Source organism: Salmo trutta, chromosome 26 (genome assembly GCF_901001165.1).
Source record: "Salmo trutta chromosome 26, fSalTru1.1, whole genome shotgun sequence".
NCBI lineage: Eukaryota > Metazoa > Chordata > Actinopteri > Salmoniformes > Salmonidae > Salmo > Salmo trutta.
The window spans coordinates 43170901-43193400 of NC_042982.1; the positions used below are offsets into that span (position 1 = coordinate 43170901).

Here is a 22500-nt window from a genome sequence, read left to right on the forward strand (position 1 = left end):
TGGGCAAGGTACACAAAGCCAAATCATAAGGGAGTAAAATGTGACTACAGGGATTTTGACAGATATGAACAGTACAGGAAGGGAAAGTACAGGTGTCTAGCTCTAGGAACTAAATCATCGAGCTCCTAGAGGAAGGTGATCATTACTACAGCTCCTAGAGGAAGGTGATCATTACTACAGCTCCTAGAGGAAGGTGATCATTACTATCTAGAGGAAGGTGATCATTACTACCTAGAGGAAGGTGATCATTACTACAGCTCCTAGGTGATCATTACTACAGCTCCTAGGTGATCATTACTACAGCTCCTAGGTGATCATTACTACAGCCCCTAGAGGAAGGTGATCATTACTACAGCTCCTAGGTGATCATTACTACAGCTCCTAGGTGATCATTACTACAGCTCCTAGGTGATCATTACTACAGCTCCTAGGTGATCATTACTACAGCTCCTAGGTGATCATTACTACAGCTCCTAGGTGATCATTACTACAGCTCCTAGAGGAAGGTGATCATTACTACAGCTCCTAGAGGAAGGTGATCATTACTACAGCTCCTAGAGGAAGGTGATCATTACTACAGCTCCTAGAGGAAGGTGATCATTACTACAGCTCCTAGAGGAAGGTGATCATTACTACAGCTCCTAGAGGAAGGTGATCATTACTGCAGCTCCTAGAGGAAGGTGATCATTACTACAGCTCCTAGAGGAAGGTGATCATTACTAGAGCCCCTAGAGGAAGGTGATCATTACTAGAGCCCCTAGAGGAAGGTGATCATTACTACAGCTCCTAGAGGAAGGTGATCATTACTACAGCTCCTAGAGGAAGGTGATCATTACTACAGCCCCTAGAGGAAGGTGATCATTACTACAGCTCCTAGAGGAAGGTGATCATTACTACAGCTCCTAGAGGAAGGTGATCATTACTACAGCTCCTAGAGGAAGGTGATCATTACTACAGCCCCTAGAGGAAGGTGATCATTACTACAGCTCCTGGCTCTGACTCCTATCCTGCCACGTGACCTAGCTCTGACTCCTATCCTGCCACGTGACCTAGCTCTGACTCCTATCCTGCCATGTGACCTAGCTCTGACTCCTATCCTGCCATGTGACCTACAGCTCCTGGCTCCTATCCTGCCATGTGACCTACAGCTCCTGGCTCCTATCCTGCCATGTGACCTACAACTCCTGGCTCCTATCCTGCCATGTGACCTAGCTCTGACTCCTATCCTGCCACGTGACCTAGCTCTGACTCCTATCCTGCCACGTGACCTACAGCTCCTGGCTCCTATCCTGCCACGTGACCTACAGCTCCTGACTCCTCTCCTGCCACGTGACCTAGCTCTGACTCCTATCCTGCCACGTGACCTAGATCTGACTCCTATCCTGCCATGTGACCTAGCTCTGACTCCTATCCTGCCATGTGACCTAGCTCTGACTCCTATCCTGCCATGTGACCTACAGCTCCTGGCTCCTATCCTGCCATGTGACCTACAGCTCCTGGCTCCTATCCTGCCATGTGACCTAGCTCTGACTCCTATCCTGTCATATGACCTAGCTCTGACTCCTATCCTGCCATGTGACCTAGCTCTGACTCCTATCCTGCCATGTGACCTAGCTCTGACTCCTATCCTGCCATGTGACCTAGCTCTGACTCCTATCCTGCCACGTGACCTACAGCTCCTGACTCCTCTCCTGCCACGTGACCTACAGCTCCTGGCTCCTCTCCTGCCACGTGACCTGGCTCTGACTCCTCTCCTGCCACGTGACCTAGCTCTGACTCCTCTCCTGCCACGTGACCTAGATCTTACTCCTATCCTGCCACGTGACCTAGATCTTACTCCTATCCTGCCACGTGACCTAGCTCTGACTCCTATCCTGCCACGTGACCTAGCTCTTACTCCTATCCTGCCACGTGACCTAGCTCTGACTCCTATCCTGCCACGTGACCTAGCTCTGACTCCTATCCTGCCACGTGACCTAGCTCTGACTCCTATCCTGTCATATGACCAAGCTCTGACTCCTATCCTGTTATATGACCTGGCTCTGACTCCTATCCTGTCATATGACCTGGCTCTGACTCCTATCCTGTCATATGACCTGGCTCTGACTCCTATCCTGTCATATGACCTGGCTCTGACTCCTATCCTGTCATATGACCTGGCTCCGACTCCTATCCTGTCATATGACCAAGCTCTGACTCCTATCCTGTCATATGACCTGGCTCTGACTCCTATCCTGTCATATGACCTAGCTCTGACTCCTATCCTGCCATATGACCTGGCTCCGACTCCTATCCTGTCATATGACCAAGCTCTGACTCCTATCCTGTCATATGACCTGGCTCTGACTCCTATCCTGCCATATGACCAAGCTCCGACTCCTATCCTGCCATATGACCTGGCTCCGACTCCTATCCTGTCATATGACCTGGCTCCGACTCCTATCCTGTCATATGACCTGGCTCCGACTCCTATCCTGTCATATGACCTGGCTCCGACTCCTATCCTGTCATATGACCTGGCTCCGACTCCTATCCTGTCATATGACCTGGCTCCGACTCCTATCCTGTCATATGACCTGGCTCCGACTCCTATCCTGTCATATGACCTAGCTCTGACTCCTATCCTGTCATATGACCTGGCTCTGACTCCTATCCTGTCATATGACCTGGCTCTGACTCCTATCCTGCCATATGACCAAGCTCTGACTCCTATCCTGTCATATGACCTAGCTCTGACTCCTATCCTGTCATATGACCAAGCTCTGACTCCTATCCTGCCTAGGTTACAGTACAGTCAGAGAAATAAATCTCAGTGTCCCCCAAATGGCACCCTATTCCCTTTTATAGTGCACTAGTTTTGACCAGGTCCTATGAGGGAAAAGTGTGCCGTTTAGGACGCAAACCTACATAAAATAACAACTGCACTCATTTAATACACTGAGCCTATTCAACCCACTCTGTGTGTGTGTAGGAGTCTAGTAGACAGGCTTGACATTAAGTTTACTCCAATTAGCTAAAAAGTTCCCTTCTTCTAATCTGATAGCGTTTGATTTTCTCCAGTCAACATTATTTAAAAACATCCAGCTCTAGTGGGGTGATTCATCCTACAGTGAGGAAAGGATCATAGAATTCATACACGGGGCTCCATCCCACACAGTACCCTATTCCCTACATAGTTCACTACTTTCCACCGGGGCTCTGGTTAAAGTAATGCAGGAAATAGGGTGCCATTTGGGATACACAGCCCAAGTGCTTAGAAAACACAGCCTTGCATTGCAGCAGGTCTTTGTCTCATTTCTGCAATGACACGCATTATGTAGATTAACGTACAGTACATTAGTCAGTCATTGTATAATGTGTTAATTTAACTAATAGATTTTAATTGTTCATGTTTTTAAACACAACATACAGTATGTTTCTTATGAAAATACCTTCCAGCGTGTTATATAACCATGTTTTAATACTATGTTTGGAATGAATATAATCATTAATTACTTGAATTCAACATCTAACATACTGTACAAGGACATATCCAGTAAGGAATTTTCCCTGGAAGATAACCATTCTACATACTCCAGCATATGAGTAAAAACACAAAAGCTACATCTGTGACAAGCTACATCCGGGACAGGCTACATCCGAGACAGGCTACAAGCTACATCCGAGAACAGGCTACGTCCGAGAACAGGCTACGTCCGAGAACAGGCTACGTCCGAGAACAGGCTACGTCCGAGAACAGGCTACGTCCGAGAACAGGCTACGTCCGAGACAGGCTACAAGCTACGTCCGAGAACAGGCTACGTCCGAGACAGGCTACGTCCGAGACAGGCTACGTCCGAGACAGGCTACGTCCGAGACAGGCTACGTCCGAGACAGGCTACGTCCGAGACAGGCTACAAGCTACATCCGAGAACAGGCTACGTCCGAGAACAGGCTACGTCCGAGAATAGGCTACGTCCGAGAACAGGCTACGTCCGAGAACAGGCTACGTCCGAGAACAGGCTACGTCCGAGACAGGCTACAAGCTACGTCCGAGAACAGGCTACGTCCGAGACAGGCTACGTCCGAGACAGGCTACGTCCGAGACAGGCTACGTCCGAGACAGGCTACGTCCGAGACAGGCTACGTCCGAGACAGGCTACGTCCGAGACAGGCTACAAGCTACATCCGAGAACAGGCTACGTCCGAGAACAGGCTACGTCCGAGAACAGGCTACGTCCGAGAACAGGCTACGTCCGAGAACAGGCTACGTCCGAGACAGGCTACGTCCGAGACAGGTTACGTCCGAGACAGGCTACGTCCGAGAACAGGCTACGTCCGAGAACAGGCTACGTCCGAGAACAGGCTACGTCCGAGAACAGGCTACGTCCGAGAACAGGCTACGTCCGAGAACAGGCTACGTACGGGACAGGCTACATCCGAGAACAAGCTACATCCGGGACAAGCTACATCCGGGACAAGCTACATCCGGGACAAGCTACAAGCTACGTCCGAGAACAGGCTACGTCCGAGAACAGGCTACGTCCGAGAACAGGCTACGTCTGAGAACAGGCTACGTCCGAGAACAGGCTACGTCCGAGAGCAGGCTACGTCCGGGACAGGCTACATCCGAGAACAAGCTACATCCGGGACAAGCTACATCCGGGACAAGCTACATCCGGGACAAGCTACATCCGGGACAAGCGACAAGCTACATCCGGGACAAGCTACATCCGGGACAAGCTACATCCGGGACAAGCTACAAGCTACATCCGGGACAAGCTACATCCGGGACAAGCTACATCCGGGACAAGCTACAAGCTACATCCGGGACAAGCTACATCCGGGACAGGCTACATCCGAGAACAGGCTACATCCGGGACAGGCTACATCCGGGACAGGCTACATCCGGGACAGGCTACATCCGGGACAGGCTACATCCGAGGACAGGCTACATCCGGGGACAGGCTACATCCGGGACAGGCTACATCCGGGACAGGCTACATCCGGGACAGGCTACATCCGAGAACAGGCTACATCCGAGAACAGGCTACATCCGAGAACAGGCTACATCCGAGAACAGGCTACATCCGAGACAGGCTACATCCGAGACAGGCTACATCCGAGAACAGGCTACATCCGAGACAAGCTACATCCGGGACAAGCTACAAGCTACATCCGGGACAAGCTACATCCGGGACAGGCTACATCCGAGAACAGGCTACATCCGGGACAGGCTACATCCGGGACAGGCTACATCCGGGACAGGCTACATCCGAGAACAGGCTACATCCGGGGACAGGCTACATCCGGGGACAGGCTACATCCGGGGACAGGCTACATCCGGGACAGGCTACATCCGGGACAGGCTACATCCGGGACAGGCTACATCCGGGACAGGCTACATCCGAGAACAGGCTACATCCGAGAACAGGCTACATCCGAGAACAGGCTACATCCGAGAACAGGCTACATCCGAGACAGGCTACATCCGAGAACAGGCTACATCCGAGACAAGCTACATCCGGGACAGGCTACATCCGGGACAGGCTACATCCGAGAACAGGCTTCATCCGGGACAGGCTTCATCCGGGACAGGCTTCATCCGGGACAGGCTACATCCGGGACAGGCTACATCCGAGAACAGGCTACATCCGAGAACAGGCTACATCCGAGAACAGGCTACATCCGAGACAGGCTACATCCGAGACAGGCTACATCCGAGACAGGCTACAGCCGGGACAGGCTACATCCGGGACAAGCTACATCCGGGACAAGCTACATCCGGGACAGGCTACAGCCGGGACAGGCTACATCCGGGACAAGCTACATCCGGGACAAGCTACATCCGGGACAGGCTACATCCGAGACAGGCTACATCCGAGAACAGGCTACATCCGAGAACAGGCTACATCCGAGAACAGGCTACATCCGAGAACAGGCTACAGCCGGGACAGGCTACATCCGGGACAGGCTACATCCGGGACAGGCTACATCCGGGACAAGCTACAAGTTACATCCGGGACAGGCTACATCCAAGAACAGGCTACATCCGAGAACAGGCTACATCCGGGACAGGCTACATCCGAGAACAGGCTACATCCGGGACAGGCTACATCCGGGACAGGCTACATCCGGGACAAGCTACATCCGGGACAAACTACATCCGGGACAAGCTACATCCGGGACAAGCTACATCCGGGACAAGCTACATCCGGGACAAGCTACATCCGGGACAAGCTACATCAGGGACAGGCTACAGCCGGGACAAGCTACATCCGGGACAGGCTACGTCCGGGACAGGCTACGTCCGGGACAAGCTACAAGCTACATCCGAGAACAGGCTACATCCGAGAACAGGCTACATCCGAGAACAGGCTACATCCGAGAACAGGCTACATCCGAGAACAGGCTACAGCCGGGACAGGCTACATCCGGGACAGGCTACATCCGGGACAAGCTGCAAGCTACATCCGGGACAGGCTACATCCGAGAACAGGCTACATCCGAGAACAGGCTACAACCGAGAACAGGCTACATCCGGGACAGGCTACATCCGGGACAGGCTACATCCGGGACAGGCTACATCGGAGACAAGCTACATCCGGGACAAGCTACATCCGGGACAAGCTACATCCGGGACAAGCTACATCCGGGACAAGCTACATCCGGGACAAGCTACATCCGGGACAGGCTACATCCGAGAACAGGCTACATCCGAGAACAGGCTACATCCGAGAACAGGCTACATCCGGGATAGAGTTTGTTAATGGTCAGGACATTATTTCTAGGAGCTGAGGTAGCTGAACAGTGCTTGAAGAAGTAGAAAAATATTTAAATTCACTGTGTAGGTGAATAGTACTTGGAGTAGTTATACACTTTAGTACCTAGGGTATATGCCTACCTGGAGTAGTTATACACTTTAGTACCTAGGGTATATACCTACCTGGAGTAGTTATACACTTTAGTACCTAGGGTATATACCTACCGGAGTAGTTATACACTTTAGTACCTAGGGTATATACCTACCTGGAGTAGTTATACACTTTAGTACATAGGGTATATGCCTACCTGGAGTAGTTATACACTTTAGTACCTAGGGTATATGCCTACCTGGAGTAGTTATACACTTTAGTACCTAGGGTATATACCTACCTGGAGTAGTTATACACTTTAGTACCTAGGGTATATACCTACCTGGAGTAGTTATACACTTTAGTACATAGGGTATATGCCTACCTGGAGTAGTTATACACTTTAGTACCTAGGGTATATGCCTACCTGGAGTAGTTATACACTTTAGTACCTAGGGTATATACCTACCTGGAGTAGTTATACACTTTAGTACCTAGGGTATATGCCTACCTGGAGTAGTTATACACTTTAGTACCTAGGGTATATGCCTACCTGGAGTAGTTATACACTTTAGTACCTAGGGTATATGCCTACCTGGAGTAGTTATACACTTTAGTACATAGGGTATATGCCTACCTGGAGTAGTTATACACTTTAGTACCTAGGGTATATACCTACCTGGAGTAGTTATACACTTTAGTACATAGGGTATATACCTACCTGGAGTAGTTATACACTTTAGTACCTAGGGTATATGCCTACCTGGAGTAGTTATACACTTTAGTACCTAGGGTATATGCCTACCTGGAGTAGTTATACACTTTAGTACCTAGGGTATATGCCTACCTGGAGTAGTTATACACTTTAGTACCTAGGGTATATACCTACCTGGAGTAGTTATACACTTTAGTACCTAGGGTATATGCCTACCTGGAGTAGTTATACACTTTAGTACCTAGGGTATATGCCTACCTGGAGTAGTTATACACTTTAGTACCTAGGGTATATACCTACCTGGAGTAGTTATACACTTTAGTACATAGGGTATATACCTACCTGGAGTAGTTATACACTTTAGTACCTAGGGTATATACCTACCTGGAGTAGTTATACACTTTAGTACATAGGGTATATGCCTACCTGGAGTAGTTATACACTTTAGTACCTAGGGTATATGCCTACCTGGAGTAGTTATACACTTTAGTACCTAGGGTATATGCCTACCTGGAGTAGTTATACACTTTAGTACCTAGGGTATATGCCTACCTGGAGTAGTTATACACTTTAGTACCTAGGGTATATGCCTACCTGGAGTAGTTATACACTTTAGTACCTAGGGTATATGCCTACCTGGAGTAGTTATACACTTTAGTACCTAGGGTATATGCCTACCTGGAGTAGTTGTACACTTTAGTACCTAGGGTATATGCCTACCTGGAGTAGTTATACACTTTAGTACCTAGGGTATATGTCTACCTGGAGTAGTTATACACTTTAGTACCTAGGTTATATTCCTACCTGGAGTAGTTGAAGAGGCGGCTGCCCCAGAGAACATGCTCCCCGCGCGGAGGGGAGTGGAAGAAGCAGGAGTCGGAGCCATCAAAACAGTTCAGCCCATCCTCCGTGTTCTGGGAGGCGTGGCTATGGACCACGTCCAATAGGACGACGATGTCCAGGGAGTGGGCGGTGTCTATCAGCTGCTTCAACTCCTCTGGTGTCCCGTAACGACTGGAGAGAGGGAGAGAGAGAGACAAAGTTGCTTCAATGCCTCTGGTTTCCATTAACAACTGTCGAGAAACAGAGAGACCGAGAGAGACCGAGAGAGACAGAGACAGGACAGACAGAGACAGGACAGACAGAGACAGGACAGACAGAGACAGGACAGACAGGACAGACAGAAAGAGGACAGACAGAAACAGGACAGACAGACAGACAGACAGACAGACAGACAGACAGACAGACAGACAGACAGACAGAGACCGAGACAGACCGAGACCGACCGAGACCCGAGACCGACCGACAGAGACCGAGACCGACCGACAGAGACCGAGACCGACCGACAGAGACCGAGACAGACCGACAGAGACAGAGACCGACCGACCGACAGAGACCGAGACCGACCGACAGAGACCGAGACCGACCGACCGACAGAGACCGAGACCGACCGACCGACAGAGACCGAGACCGAGACCGACCGACAGAGACCGAGACCGACAGAGACCGAGACCGACCGACAGAGACCGACCGACAGAGACCGAGACCGACCGACCGACAGAGACCGAGACCGACCGACTGACCGACAGAGACCGAGACCGACCAGAGACCGAGACCGACCGACCGAGACCGAGACAGACCGACAGAGACCGAGACAGACCGACAGAGACCGAGACAGACCGACAGAGACCGACCGACAGAGACCGAGACAGACCGACAGAGACCGAGACAGACCGACCGAGACAGACCGACAGAGACCGAGACCGACCGACAGAGACCGAGACAGACCGACAGAGACCGAGACAGAGACCGACAGAGACCGAGACAGACCGACAGAGACCGAGACAGACCGACAGAGACCGAGACAGAGACCGAGACAGAGACCGACAGAGACCGAGACAGACACCGAGACAGACCGAGACAGACACCGGACGACAGACAGAGGAGCCGAGACAGACCGACAGAGACCGAGACAGACCGACAGAGACCGAGACAGACCGACAGAGACCGAGACAGACCGACAGAGACGGAGACAGACCGACAAAGACCGACAGAGACCGAGAGAGACCGAGACCGAGAGAGAGAGAGACCGAGAGAGAGAGAGACCGAGAGAGAGAGACCGAGAGAGAGAGACCGAGAGAGAGAGACCGAGAGAGAGACCGAGAGAGACCCATACAGTTACGCAGAGAGACAGAGATGCACAGAGAGACACATACACGCAGGCACATGCATACACACACACAGTATATATCAAAAGAGGAGACAATCATACTGAGTCCTTTTGTGCAGAGTAGCAACTATTAGCAGTATCCAAAGCCATCTAAATCTCACATGGAAGGCAGGTGAAATGATGACAGGCATCACAGAACTAGAATGATGTGCTCATACTTCTCTAAAGATGATTCTGGCTCACTACACAAATGAACACGTCTCATTGATCATAAATGAACAGACTAGAGAGACAACAGAGACTACAACTACAAAAGACCAAAGAGACTATGACTGCATAGACCACAAAGACTGCAGAGATTACGACTACAGAGACTAGAGATTACAGGATTTGACTACGTACACCACAGAGAACACAGAAACTATGACTACAGAGACTAGAGATTACAGGACTTGACTACGTACACCACAGAGAACACAGAAACTATGACTACAGAGACTAGAGATTACAGGATTGGACTACGTACACCACAGAGAACACAGAAACTATGACTACAGAGACTAGAGATTACAGGATTGGACTACGTACACCACAGAGAACACAGAAACTATGACTACAGAGACTAGAGATTACAGGATTGGACTACGTACACCACAGAGAACACAGAAACTATGACTACAGAGACTAGAGATTACAGGATTGGACTACGTACACCACAGAGAACACAGAAACTATGACTAGAGAGACTAGAGATTACATGATTGGACTACGTACATCACAGAGAACACAGAAACTATGACTACAGAGACTAGATTACAGGATTGGACTACGTACACCACAGAGAACACAGAAACTATGACTACAGAGACTAGAGATTACATGATTGGACTACGTACACCACAGAGAACACAGAAACTATGACTACAGAGACTAGAGATTACAGGATTGGACTACGTACACCACAGAGAACACAGACTGACTACAGAGACTAGAGATTACAGGATTTGACTACGTACACCACAGAGAACACAGAAACTATGACTACAGAGACTAGAGATTACAGGATTGGACTACGTACACCACAGAGAACACAGAAACTATGACTACAGAGACTAGAGATAACAGGATTGGACTACGTACACCACAGAGAACACAGAAACTATGACTACAGAGACTAGAGATTACAGGATTTGACTACGTACACCACAGAGAACACAGACTGACTACAGAGACTAGAGATTACAGGATTTGACTACGTACACCACAGAGAACACAGACTGACTACAGAGACAACGGACACCACAGAGACTAGTGAGACCAAATATATATACTACAACTACAGAAGACACAGAGACCACAGACTGTCTAGAGACCACAGACACTAGAGAGACCACAGACACTAGAGAGACCACAGACACTAGAGAGACCACAGACACTAGAGAGACCACAGACTGACTAGAGACCACAGACTGACTAGAGACCACAGACTGACTAGAGACCACAGACTGACTAGAGACCACAGACACTAGAGACCACAGACTGACTAGAGACCACAGACTGACTAGAGACCACAGACTGTCTAGAGACCACAGACTGTCTAGAGACCACAGACTGTCTAGAGACCACAGACACTAGAGAGACCACAGACTGACTAGAGACCACAGACTGACTAGAGACCACAGACTGTCTAGAGACCACAGACTGTCTAGAGACCACAGACTGTCTAGAGACCACAGACACTAGAGAGACCACAGACTGACTAGAGACCACAGACTGACTAGAGACCACAGACACTAGAGAGACCACAGACACTAGAGAGACCACAGACACTAGAGAGACCACAGACACTAGAGAGACCACAGACACTAGAGAGACCACAGACACTAGAGAGACCACAGACTGACTAGAGACCACAGACACTAGAGAGACCACAGACACTAGAGAGACCACAGACACTAGAGAGACCACAGACTGACTAGAGACCACAGACTGACTAGAGACCACAGACTGTCTAGAGACCACAGACACTAGAGAGACCACAGACACTAGAGAGACCACAGACACTAGAGAGACCACAGACTGACTAGAGACCACAGACACTAGAGAGACCACAGACTGACTAGAGACCACAGACACTAGAGAGACCAGACACTAGAGAGACCACAGACTGACTAGAGACCACAGACTGTCTAGAGACCACAGACACTAGAGAGACCACAGACACTAGAGAGACCACAGACTGACTAGAGACCACAGACTGACTAGAGACCACAGACTGACTAGAGACCACAGACTGACTAGAGACCACAGACTGTCTAGAGACCACAGACACTAGAGAGACCACAGACTGACTAGAGAGACCACAGACTGACTAGAGACCACAGACTGACTAGAGACCACAGACTGACTAGAGACCACAGACTGACTAGAGACCACAGACTGACTAGAGACCACAGACTGACTAGAGACCACAGACTGACTAGAGACCACAGACTGACTAGAGACCACAGACTGACTAGAGAGACCACAGACTGACTAGAGAGACCACAGACTGACTAGAGAGACCACAGACTGACTAGAGAGACCACAGACACTAGAGAGACCACAGACTGACTAGAGACCACAGACTGACTAGAGAGACCACAGACTGACTAGAGAGACCACAGACTGACTACAGAGACCACCGACACCAGAGAGACCACAGACACCAGAGAGACCACAAACAAAGTAGACTACGGACGAAAGACAGATACACAGACCTACACAGTCCCGTACTAAACACTACAAAACTATCGTAGTATCAGTCCCCTACTAAACACTACAACACTATCATAGTATCAGTCCCCTACTAAACACTATCATAGTATCAGTCCCCTACTAAACACTATCATAGTATCAGTCCCCTACTAAACACTATCATAGTATCAGTCCCCTACTAAACACTATCATAGTATCAGTCCCCTACTAAACACTATCATAGTATCAGTCCCCTACAAAACACTATCATAGTATCAGTCCCCTACTAAACACTATCATAGTATCAGTCCCCTACTAAACACTATCATAGTATCAGTCCCCTACTAAACACTACAACACTATCGTAGTATCAGTCCCCTACTAAACACTATCATAGTATCAGTCCCCTACTAAACACTACAACACTATCATAGTATCAATCCCCTACTAAACACTATCATAGTGTCAGTCCCCTACTAAACACTATCATAGTATCAGTCCCCTACTAAACACTATCATAGTATCAGTCCCCTACTAAACACTATCATAGTATCAGTCCCCTACTAAACACTACAACACTATCATAGTATCAGTCCCCTACTAAACACTACAACACTATCATAGTATCAATCCCCTACTAAACACTATCATAGTATCAGTCCCCTACTAAACACTATCATAGTATCAGTCCCCTACTAAACACTATCATAGTATCAGTCCCTTACTAAACACTACAACACTATCATAGTATCAGTCCCCTACTAAACACTATCATAGTATCAGTCCCCTACTAAACACTATCATAGTATCAGTCCCCTACTAAACACTATCATAGTATCAGTCCCCTACTAAACACTATCATAGTATCAGTCCCCTACTAAACACTACAACACTATCATAGTATCAGTCCCCTACTAAACACTATCGTAGTATCAGTCCCCTACTAAACACTATCATAGTATCAGTCCCCTACTAAACACTATCATAGTATCAGTCCCCTACTAAACACTACAACACTATCATAGTATCAGTCCCCTACTAAACACTATCATAGTATCAGTCCCCTACTAAACACTACAACACTATCATAGTATCAGTCCCCTACTAAACACTACAACACTATCATAGTATCAGTCCCCTACTAAACACTACAACACTATCATAGTATCAGTCCCCTACTAAACACTATCATAGTATCAGTCCCCTACTAAACACTACAACACTATCATAGTATCAGTCCCCTACTAAACACTATCATAGTATCAGTCCCCTACAAAACACTATCATAGTATCAGTCCCCTACTAAACACTATCATAGTATCAGTCCCCTACTAAACACTATCATAGTATCAGTCCCCTACTAAACACTATCATAGTATCAGTCCCCTACTAAACACTATCATAGTATCAGTCCCCTACTAAACATTATCATAGTATCAGTCCCCTACTAAACACTATCATAGTATCAGTCTTCTACTAAACACTACAACACTATCATAGTATCAATCCCCTACTAAACACTATCATAGTGTCAGTCCCCTACTAAACACTATCATAGTATCAGTCCCCTACTAAACACTACAACACTATCATAGTGTCAGTCCCCTACTAAACACTATCATAGTATCAGTCCCCTACTAAACACTATCATAGTATCAGTCCCCTACTAAACACTATCATAGTATCAGTCCCCTACTAAACACTATCATAGTATCAGTCCTCTACTAAACACTATCATAGTATCAGTCCTCTACTAAACACTATCATAGTATCAGTCCCCTACTAAACACTACAACACTATCATAGTATCAGTCCCCTACTAAACACTACAACACTATCATAGTATCAGTCCCCTACTAAACACTACAACACTATCATAGTATCAGTCCCCTACTAAACACTATCATAGTATCAGTCCTACTAAACACTATCATAGTATCAGTCCCCTACTAAACACTATCATAGTATCAGTCCCCTACTAAACACTATCATAGTATCAGTCCCCTACTAAACACTATCATAGTATCAGTCCCCTACTAAACACTATCATAGTATCAGTCCCCTACTAAACACTATCATAGTATCAGTCCCCTACTAAACACTATCATAGTATCAGTCCCCTACTAAACACTATCATAGTATCAGTCCCCTACTACCTATCATGTATCAGTCCCTACTAACACTATCATAGTATCAGTCCCCTACTAAACACTATCATAGTATCAGTCCCCTACTAAACACTACAACACTATCATAGTATCAGTCCCCTACTAAACACTATCATAGTATCAGTCCCCTACTAAACACTATCATAGTATCAGTCCCCTACTAAACACTATCATAGTATCAGTCCCCTACTAAACACTATCATAGTATCAGTCCCCTACTAAACACTACAACACTATCATAGTATCAGTCCTCTACTAAACACTACAACACTATCATAGTATCAGTCCCCTACTAAACACTATCATAGTATCAGTCCCCTACTAAACACTATCATAGTATCAGTCCCCTACTAAACACTACAACACTATCATAGTGTCAGTCCCCTACTAAACACTATCATAGTATCAGTCCCCTACTAAACACTATCATAGTATCAGTCCCCTACTAAACACTATCATAGTATCAGTCCCCTACTAAACACTACAACACTATCATAGTATCAGTCCCCTACTAAACACTACAACACTATCATAGTATCAGTCCCCTACTAAACACTATCATAGTATCAGTCCCCTACTAAACACTACAACACTATCATAGTATCAGTCCCCTACTAAACACTACAACACTATCATAGTATCAGTCCCCTACTAAACACTACAACACTATCGTAGTATCAGTCCCCTACTAAACACTATCATAGTATCAGTCCCCTACTAAACACTACAACACTATCGTAGTATCAGTCCCCTACTAAACACTATCATAGTATCAGTCCCCTACTAAACACTACAACACTATCATAGTGTCAGTCCCCTACTAAACACTATCATAGTATCAGTCCCCTACTAAACACTATCATAGTATCAGTCCCCTACTAAACACTATCATAGTATCAGTCCCCTACTAAACACTATCATAGTATCATATCAGTCCCCTACTAAACACTATCATAGTATCAGTCCCCTACTAAACACTATCATAGTATCAGTCCCCTACTAAACACTATCATAGTATCAGTCCCCTACTAAACACTATCATAGTGTCAGTCCCCTACTAAACACTATCATAGTGTCAGTCCCCTACTAAACACTATCATAGTATCAGTCCCCTACTAAACACTATCATAGTATCAGTCCCCTACTAAACACTATCATAGTATCAGTCCCCTACTAAACACTATCATAGTATCAGTCCCCTACTAAACACTATCATAGTATCAGTCCCCTACTAAACACTACAACACTATCATAGTATCAGTCCCCTACTAAACACTACAACACTATCATAGTATCAGTCCCCTACTAAACACTACAACACTATCGTAGTATCAGTCCCCTACTAAACACTATCATAGTATCAGTCCCCTACTAAACACTACAACACTATCGTAGTATCAGTCCCCTACTAAACACTATCATAGTATCAGTCCCCTACTAAACACTACAACACTATCATAGTGTCAGTCCCCTACTAAACACTATCATAGTATCAGTCCCCTACTAAACACTATCATAGTATCAGTCCCCTACTAAACACTATCATAGTATCAGTCCCCTACTAAACACTATCATAGTATCAGTCCCCTACTAAACACTATCATAGTATCAGTCCCCTACTAAACACTATCATAGTATCAGTCCCCTACTAAACACTATCATAGTGTCAGTCCCCTACTAAACACTATCATAGTATCAGTCCCCTACTAAACACTATCATAGTATCAGTCGGTATTAAATAAAATGTTGTGGTCCCGCCCGCTTTCAGGTAAAACAACCACTGGTTAATTTGATTGCCCAATTGACTCACAGCGATCTTTTTAATGTTGGCAGATTGTTTTAGTCAATTACAAAACTACATTCAAGAAAAGTACAACAGATTACTTTTCAACATTGTCTCAGCTTGTGTTCAGGAACACAGCCCGATCTGGCCTGGCCGGGCCTCGGCTTGGGTTCAGGAACACAGCCTGATCTGGCCTGGCCGGGCCTCGGCTTGGGTTCAGGAACACAGCCCGATCTGGCCTGGCCGGGCCTCGGCTTGTGTTCAGAAACACAGCCCGATCTGGCCTGGCCGGGCCTCGGCTTGGGTTCAGGAACACAGCCCGATCTGGCCTGGCCGGGCCTCGGCTTGGGTTCAGGAACACAGCCCGATCTGGCCTGGCCGGGCCTCGGCTTGGGTTCAGAAACACAGCCCGATCTGGCCTGGCCGGGCCTCGGCTTGGGTTCAGGAACACAGCCCGATCTGGCCTGGCCGGGCCTCGGCTTGGGTTCAGGAACACAGCCCGATCTGGCCTGGCCGGGCCTCGGCTTGGGTTCAGGAACACAGCCCGATCTGGCCTGGCCGGGCCTCGGCTTGTGTTCAGAAACACAGCCCGATCTGGCCTGGCCGGGCCTCGGCTTGGGTTCAGGAACACAGCCCGATCTGGCCTGGCCGGGCCTCGGCTTGGGTTCAGGAACACAGCCCGATCTGGCCTGGCCGGGCCTCGGCTTGGGTTCAGAAACACAGCCCGATCTGGCCTGGCCGGGCCTCGGCTTGGGTTCAGGAACACAGCCCGATCTGGCCTGGCCGGGCCTCGGCTTGGGTTCAGGAACACAGCCCGATCTGGCCTGGCCGGGCCTCGGCTTGTGTTCAGGAACACAGACTGGGATTTCAAATGTCTACAGAGAATCAATCACGGGTGGAATGACTTTGTATGCATGACACTACAGGCTTATATGCTCCTCCGAGGATTGGAGAGGAGGAGAGGAGGATAGAAGGATAGGTAGGGTAAGGTGTGTGGGGGGGGGGGCACATATAGGCTGAGGACTACTGGAATGAAGCACATCAATACATGTTCTGACTCATTCAGTTTTTATCTGCATCCTCCTCCCCCAGGATGAACAGCTCCAATGTGTGTGTGTGTGTGTGTGTGTGTGTGTGTGTGTGTGTTTATAGAGAGATTATTCTTAATGATGAACCACCCTCACTGTTTTGTTGTTATGAACAAATGGTGTGTGTGTGTGTTTAACTATTCTTCTGAAGTCCCCACAAGAATAGTAAAAGAAACAAAAAGTTGACCAATGGGACATTTTGTTAGTCCCCACGAGGTCTATGCTTTGTCTAGGGGGTTTAGGGTTAAGGTTAGAATTAGTGTTAGAATTACTTTAAAGGGTTAGGATTAGGTTTAAGAGCTAGGGTTAGGAGCTAGGATTAGGTTTAAGAGCTAGGGTTAGGAGCTAGGATTTGGTTTAAGAGCTAGGGTTAGGAGCTAGGATTAGGTTTAAGAGCTAGGGTTAGGAGCTAGGATTTGGTTTAAGAGCTAGGGTTAGGGGCTAGGATTTGGTTTAAGAGCTAGGGTTAGGAGCTAGGATTTGGTTTAAGAGCTAGGGTTAGGAGCTAGGATTTGGTTTAAGAGTTAGGGTTAGGAGCTAGGATTTGGTTTAAGAGGATAGGATTTTGAATGGGACTGAATTGTGTGTCCCCACAAGGTTAGCTGTAAAAGACGCAGTGTGTGTGTGTGTGTGTGTGTGTGTGTGTGTGTGTGTGTGTGTGTGTAGCACCTCACTATCCATCCAAGGTTTAATCTGTGTCTGGGAAACCAGCCCGGTGACCCCTGGTATACACACGAAATATCAAACTAGTCTACATGATGTCACTTAGCTCTGCTGTAGTGACAAACTCAGAACTATGTTAATAAAATAGAATTATGTACCTGGATGCAGCAAAGAAGCTTGTGACTTGATAACCGAAGCTGGCATAGTATGCATGCTCCATGACAGCCATCAGCTGAATACAGTTGTACCCTGAAAAGGAAATCAACCAATTATTAGATCAAATCAATGAAAGACAGAAAACAGAGAAAATTATTTGAACAAATGTGAGACAAACATTAGAACAGGTTTCAATCCAATCGTTTTTTTTGTGAGTAAAGTACATGTTTGGATAAAAAAAATAAAAAAATAATAATAATAATAATAATAATAAATAAATAAATAAATATATATATATATATATATCGTCACGACAGGCCTGATGGAAACAGCAAATTTGGCGGTAAACTTCACACTAGACAGGGTGGGATCTTTTTGTGTTGCGAAAATGAATTATGTGAGAAATAGAGGTGGAAACGCCTCTATGCGCAATTATTGACATAATAACCATCATATTCAAGTAAACGGAGTTTAGCAATATGTTGTGTGGTAATCTCACTATGACTCAGGAAACCATGCAGTTTATTAGGCTACAGATTAAATCATTTCACAGGGTGGTGAATGTGGACTTGATCTTGATGCTCCTTTACAATAAATATTGTGGTTCATATTCTGGTGACATGACGATCGATGCTTGGCTGCCGTTTGACAAATAAAAATAAATCTTTGTCCATAATAATCTCTGCACTGTATCTGCAAGCTAGAGCACACATGCCAAGACCAGAGACATTCGCTATATAACGTAAAACATTTTAGAGTTGAAAATGCGATGGAAACCCATTTAACTTGGATTTCCTTTTTTTTTCTCCATTTCTTATTTGGTACAATGTTCTTTCTCATGTTAGATCTGAGAACGGTTGTTAGAATCTGTAGGTGTGCAAACCTATAGTGTTTTATTCAGTGGTAAATACACAATTATTCTCCAGCATTAATTTCTGATGTGCGGTATTGACGGTATTAGTGATGATCAAAATGGACATTTCTCAGACAAATCTTAGGTAAGTTTGTGTTCCTCAAGGCTCTGTTCTAAGACAACTACCATTCTCATTACATATGCACATGCTATATTATGTATATACACACACACACACACACACACACACACACACGAAGTCGGAAGTTTACATACACCTTGGCCAAATACATTTAAACTCAGTTTTCCACAATTCCTGACATTTAATCCTAGTAACAATTCCCTGTTTTAGGTTAGTTAGGATCACCACTTTATTTTAAGAAGGTGAAATGTCAGAACAATAGTAGAGAGAATGATTTATTTCAGCTTTTATTTCTTTCATCATATTCCCAGTGGGTCAGAAGTTTACATACTAATTGAGTGTATTTGGAAGCATTGCCTTTAACTTCATTAGGGTAGGGGGCACTATTTTCACCTCCGGATGAAAAGCGTGCCCAAAGTAAACTGCCTGTTACTCAGGCCCAGAAGCTAGGATATGCATATAGATAGAAAACACTCTAAAGTTTCCAAAACTGTTAAAATAATCTATGTGAGTATAACAGAACTGATATGGCAGGCGAAAACCTGAAGAAAAAAAAAATCCATCTAGGAAGTGGGATTCTTTTATGTTTGTAGTTTTCCATAGACTGCCTATACAGATTCCATTGACTTAGGACTCAAATTGCACTTCCTATGGCTTCCACTAGATGTCAACAGTCTTTAGAAATTGTTTCAGGCTTGTATTCTGAAAAATGAGGGAGTAAGACCAGTCTGAATGAGTGGACACTGCAGTGTCCCAGAGGTTTTTCATGCGGGCGACCGAGCGCCTTTCTTGTATTCCTTTTATATTGACAAAGCTTTTGTCCGGTTGAAATGTTATTGATTATTATGACTAAAAACAACCTGAGGATTGATTATAAACATCGTTTGACATGTTTCTACGAACTTTACTGATACTTTTCAAATTTTTCGTCTGCCTTTGAGCCTGTGGATTACCGAACAAAACACGTAAACAAAACGGAGGTTTTGGATATACAGAGGGACTTTATCGAACAAAACTAACATTTATTGAGTAAATGGGAGTCTTGTGAGTGCAACCATATGAAGATCATCAAAGGTAAGTGATACATTTTATCGCTATTTCTGACTTGTGTAACTCATCTACTTCGCTGGTAACTGTTTGTAATGATTTGTCTGCTGGGCACTGTTCTCAGATAAACGCATGGTTTGCTTTCGCCGTAAAGCCTTTTTGAAATCTGACACCGTGGTTGGATTAACAAGAAATTAATCTTTAAACTGATGTATAACACTTGTATGTTTTATGAATTTTTATGAGTATTTCTGTTTTTGAATTTGGCGCTCTGCAAATTCACTGGATGTTGGCCAGGTGGGACGCTACCGTCCCACACCCCCTAGAGGTTAAATTGTTTAACTTGGGTCAAACGTTTCGGGTAGCCTTCCACAAGCTTCCCACAATAAGTTGGGTGAATTTTGGCCCATTCCTCCTGACAGAGCTGGTGTAGCTGAGTCAGGTTTGTAGGCCTCCTTGCTCGCACACGCTTTTTCAGTTCTGCCCACAAATTATCTATAGGATTGAGGTCAGGGCTTTGTGATGGCCACTCCAATACCTTGACTTTGTTGTCCTTAAGCCATTTTGCCACAACTTTGGAAGTATGCTTGGTGTCATTGTCCATTTGGAAGACCCATTTGCGACCAAGCTTTAACTTCCTGACTGATGTCTTGAGATGTTGCTTCAATATATCCACATAATTTTCCTCCCTCATGATGCCATCTATTTTGTGAAGTGCACCAGTCCCTCCTGCAGCAAAGCACCCCCACAACATGATGCTGCCAACCCCATGCTTCACGTTTGGAAATTGCTCCTAAGGATGAACCAGACTTGTGGGGGTCTACAATTTCTTTCTTATTTCTTTAGATGTTCCCATGATGTCAAGCAAAGAGGCACTGAGTTTGAAGGTAGGCCTTGAAATACATCCACAGGAACACCTCCAATTGACTCAAATGATGTCAATTAGCTTATCAGAAGCTTCTAGAGCCATGACATAATTTTCTGTAATTTTCCAAGCTGTTTGAAGGCACAGTCAACTTAATGTATGTAAACTTCTGACCCACTGGAATTGTGATACAGTGAATTATAAGTGAAATCATCTGGTCTGTAAACAATTGTTGGAAAAATTACTTGTCATGCACAAAGTAGATGTCCTAACCGACTTGCCAAAACTATAGTTTGTTAACAAGAAATTTGTGGAGTGGTTGAAAAACTAGTTTTAATGACTCCAACCTAAGTGTATGTAAACTTCTGACTTCCACTGTATATATAAAATATTATTATTTACAACATTTCATCACCTGCTGGAACTTTGGCCACATGGGCAGAATCCTACATGGCATCCTATTCCCTATATAGTGCACTACTTTTGACCACGACCCATTGCACTATAGAAATCGCATTTGGGACACACACACTTGGATGTTATTCTTGATAGCACAACAAGTGTCACCTCTGCCAGCATCCATCATCCTCATGTTAATTTTCCAAATATCAGGCTTGACAAGTGCGCTCCCACAAATATTTTATTAAATGTGAGACACTGGTCTTTGTGCTTGACACTTTCCTCCAGACACGCGGTGGCCATGGGGGGGAACACCAACCTCAGGTGCTCCAGACACGCGGTGGCCATAAGGAAACACCAACCTCACTGGAGCAGCTCTGACAGGCCTTTTAACAGTGGGCTGTTTCTCCACAGGAAGGCTCCATGCTTGTTATTGTTGTTTTGAGATAGAGTTATTTATTTATTTATATAGCTCTGTCTCGGATTCTTTCAAACGAGAGAAAAACATTGGCTTCTGACGAGGTGTGACAGAACGGAGGGGTGAGAGGAAGTTTCCTTTTCAGTCGCTCTCTCTGGAAATGAGCTGAAGCAGGGGATGGTGGGGGGAACTGGTGAGGAACAGACAGATCTCTCTCTCTCTGGAAATGAGCTGAAGCAGGGGATGGGTGGGGGAAACTGGTGAGGAACAGACAGATCTCTCTCTCTCTGGAAATGAGCTGAAGCAGGGGATGGTGGGGGAAACTGGTGAGGAACAGACAGATCTCTCTCTCTCTGGAAACGAGCTGAAGCAGGGGATGGGTGGGGGAAACTGGTGAGGAACAGACAGATCTCTCTCTCTCTCTGGAAACGAGCTGAAGCAGGGGATGGGTGGGGGAAACTGGT

At 46.1% G+C, this 22500-nt stretch overlaps 1 protein-coding gene across 1 annotated transcript in view; it reads right to left on the reverse strand.

Annotated features, from left to right (window-relative positions):
• LOC115163810 (1,4-alpha-glucan-branching enzyme) overlaps positions 1 to 22500 on the reverse strand; it is a gene marked incomplete in the record, with an annotated part of 295489 nt that overhangs the window by 162991 nt on the left and 109998 nt on the right. Inside the window, 2 exon segments of the mRNA XM_029715993.1 lie at positions 8353 to 8562; positions 18315 to 18405. Of these exon segments, the coding sequence (XP_029571853.1) occupies positions 8353 to 8562; positions 18315 to 18405 (301 nt within the window).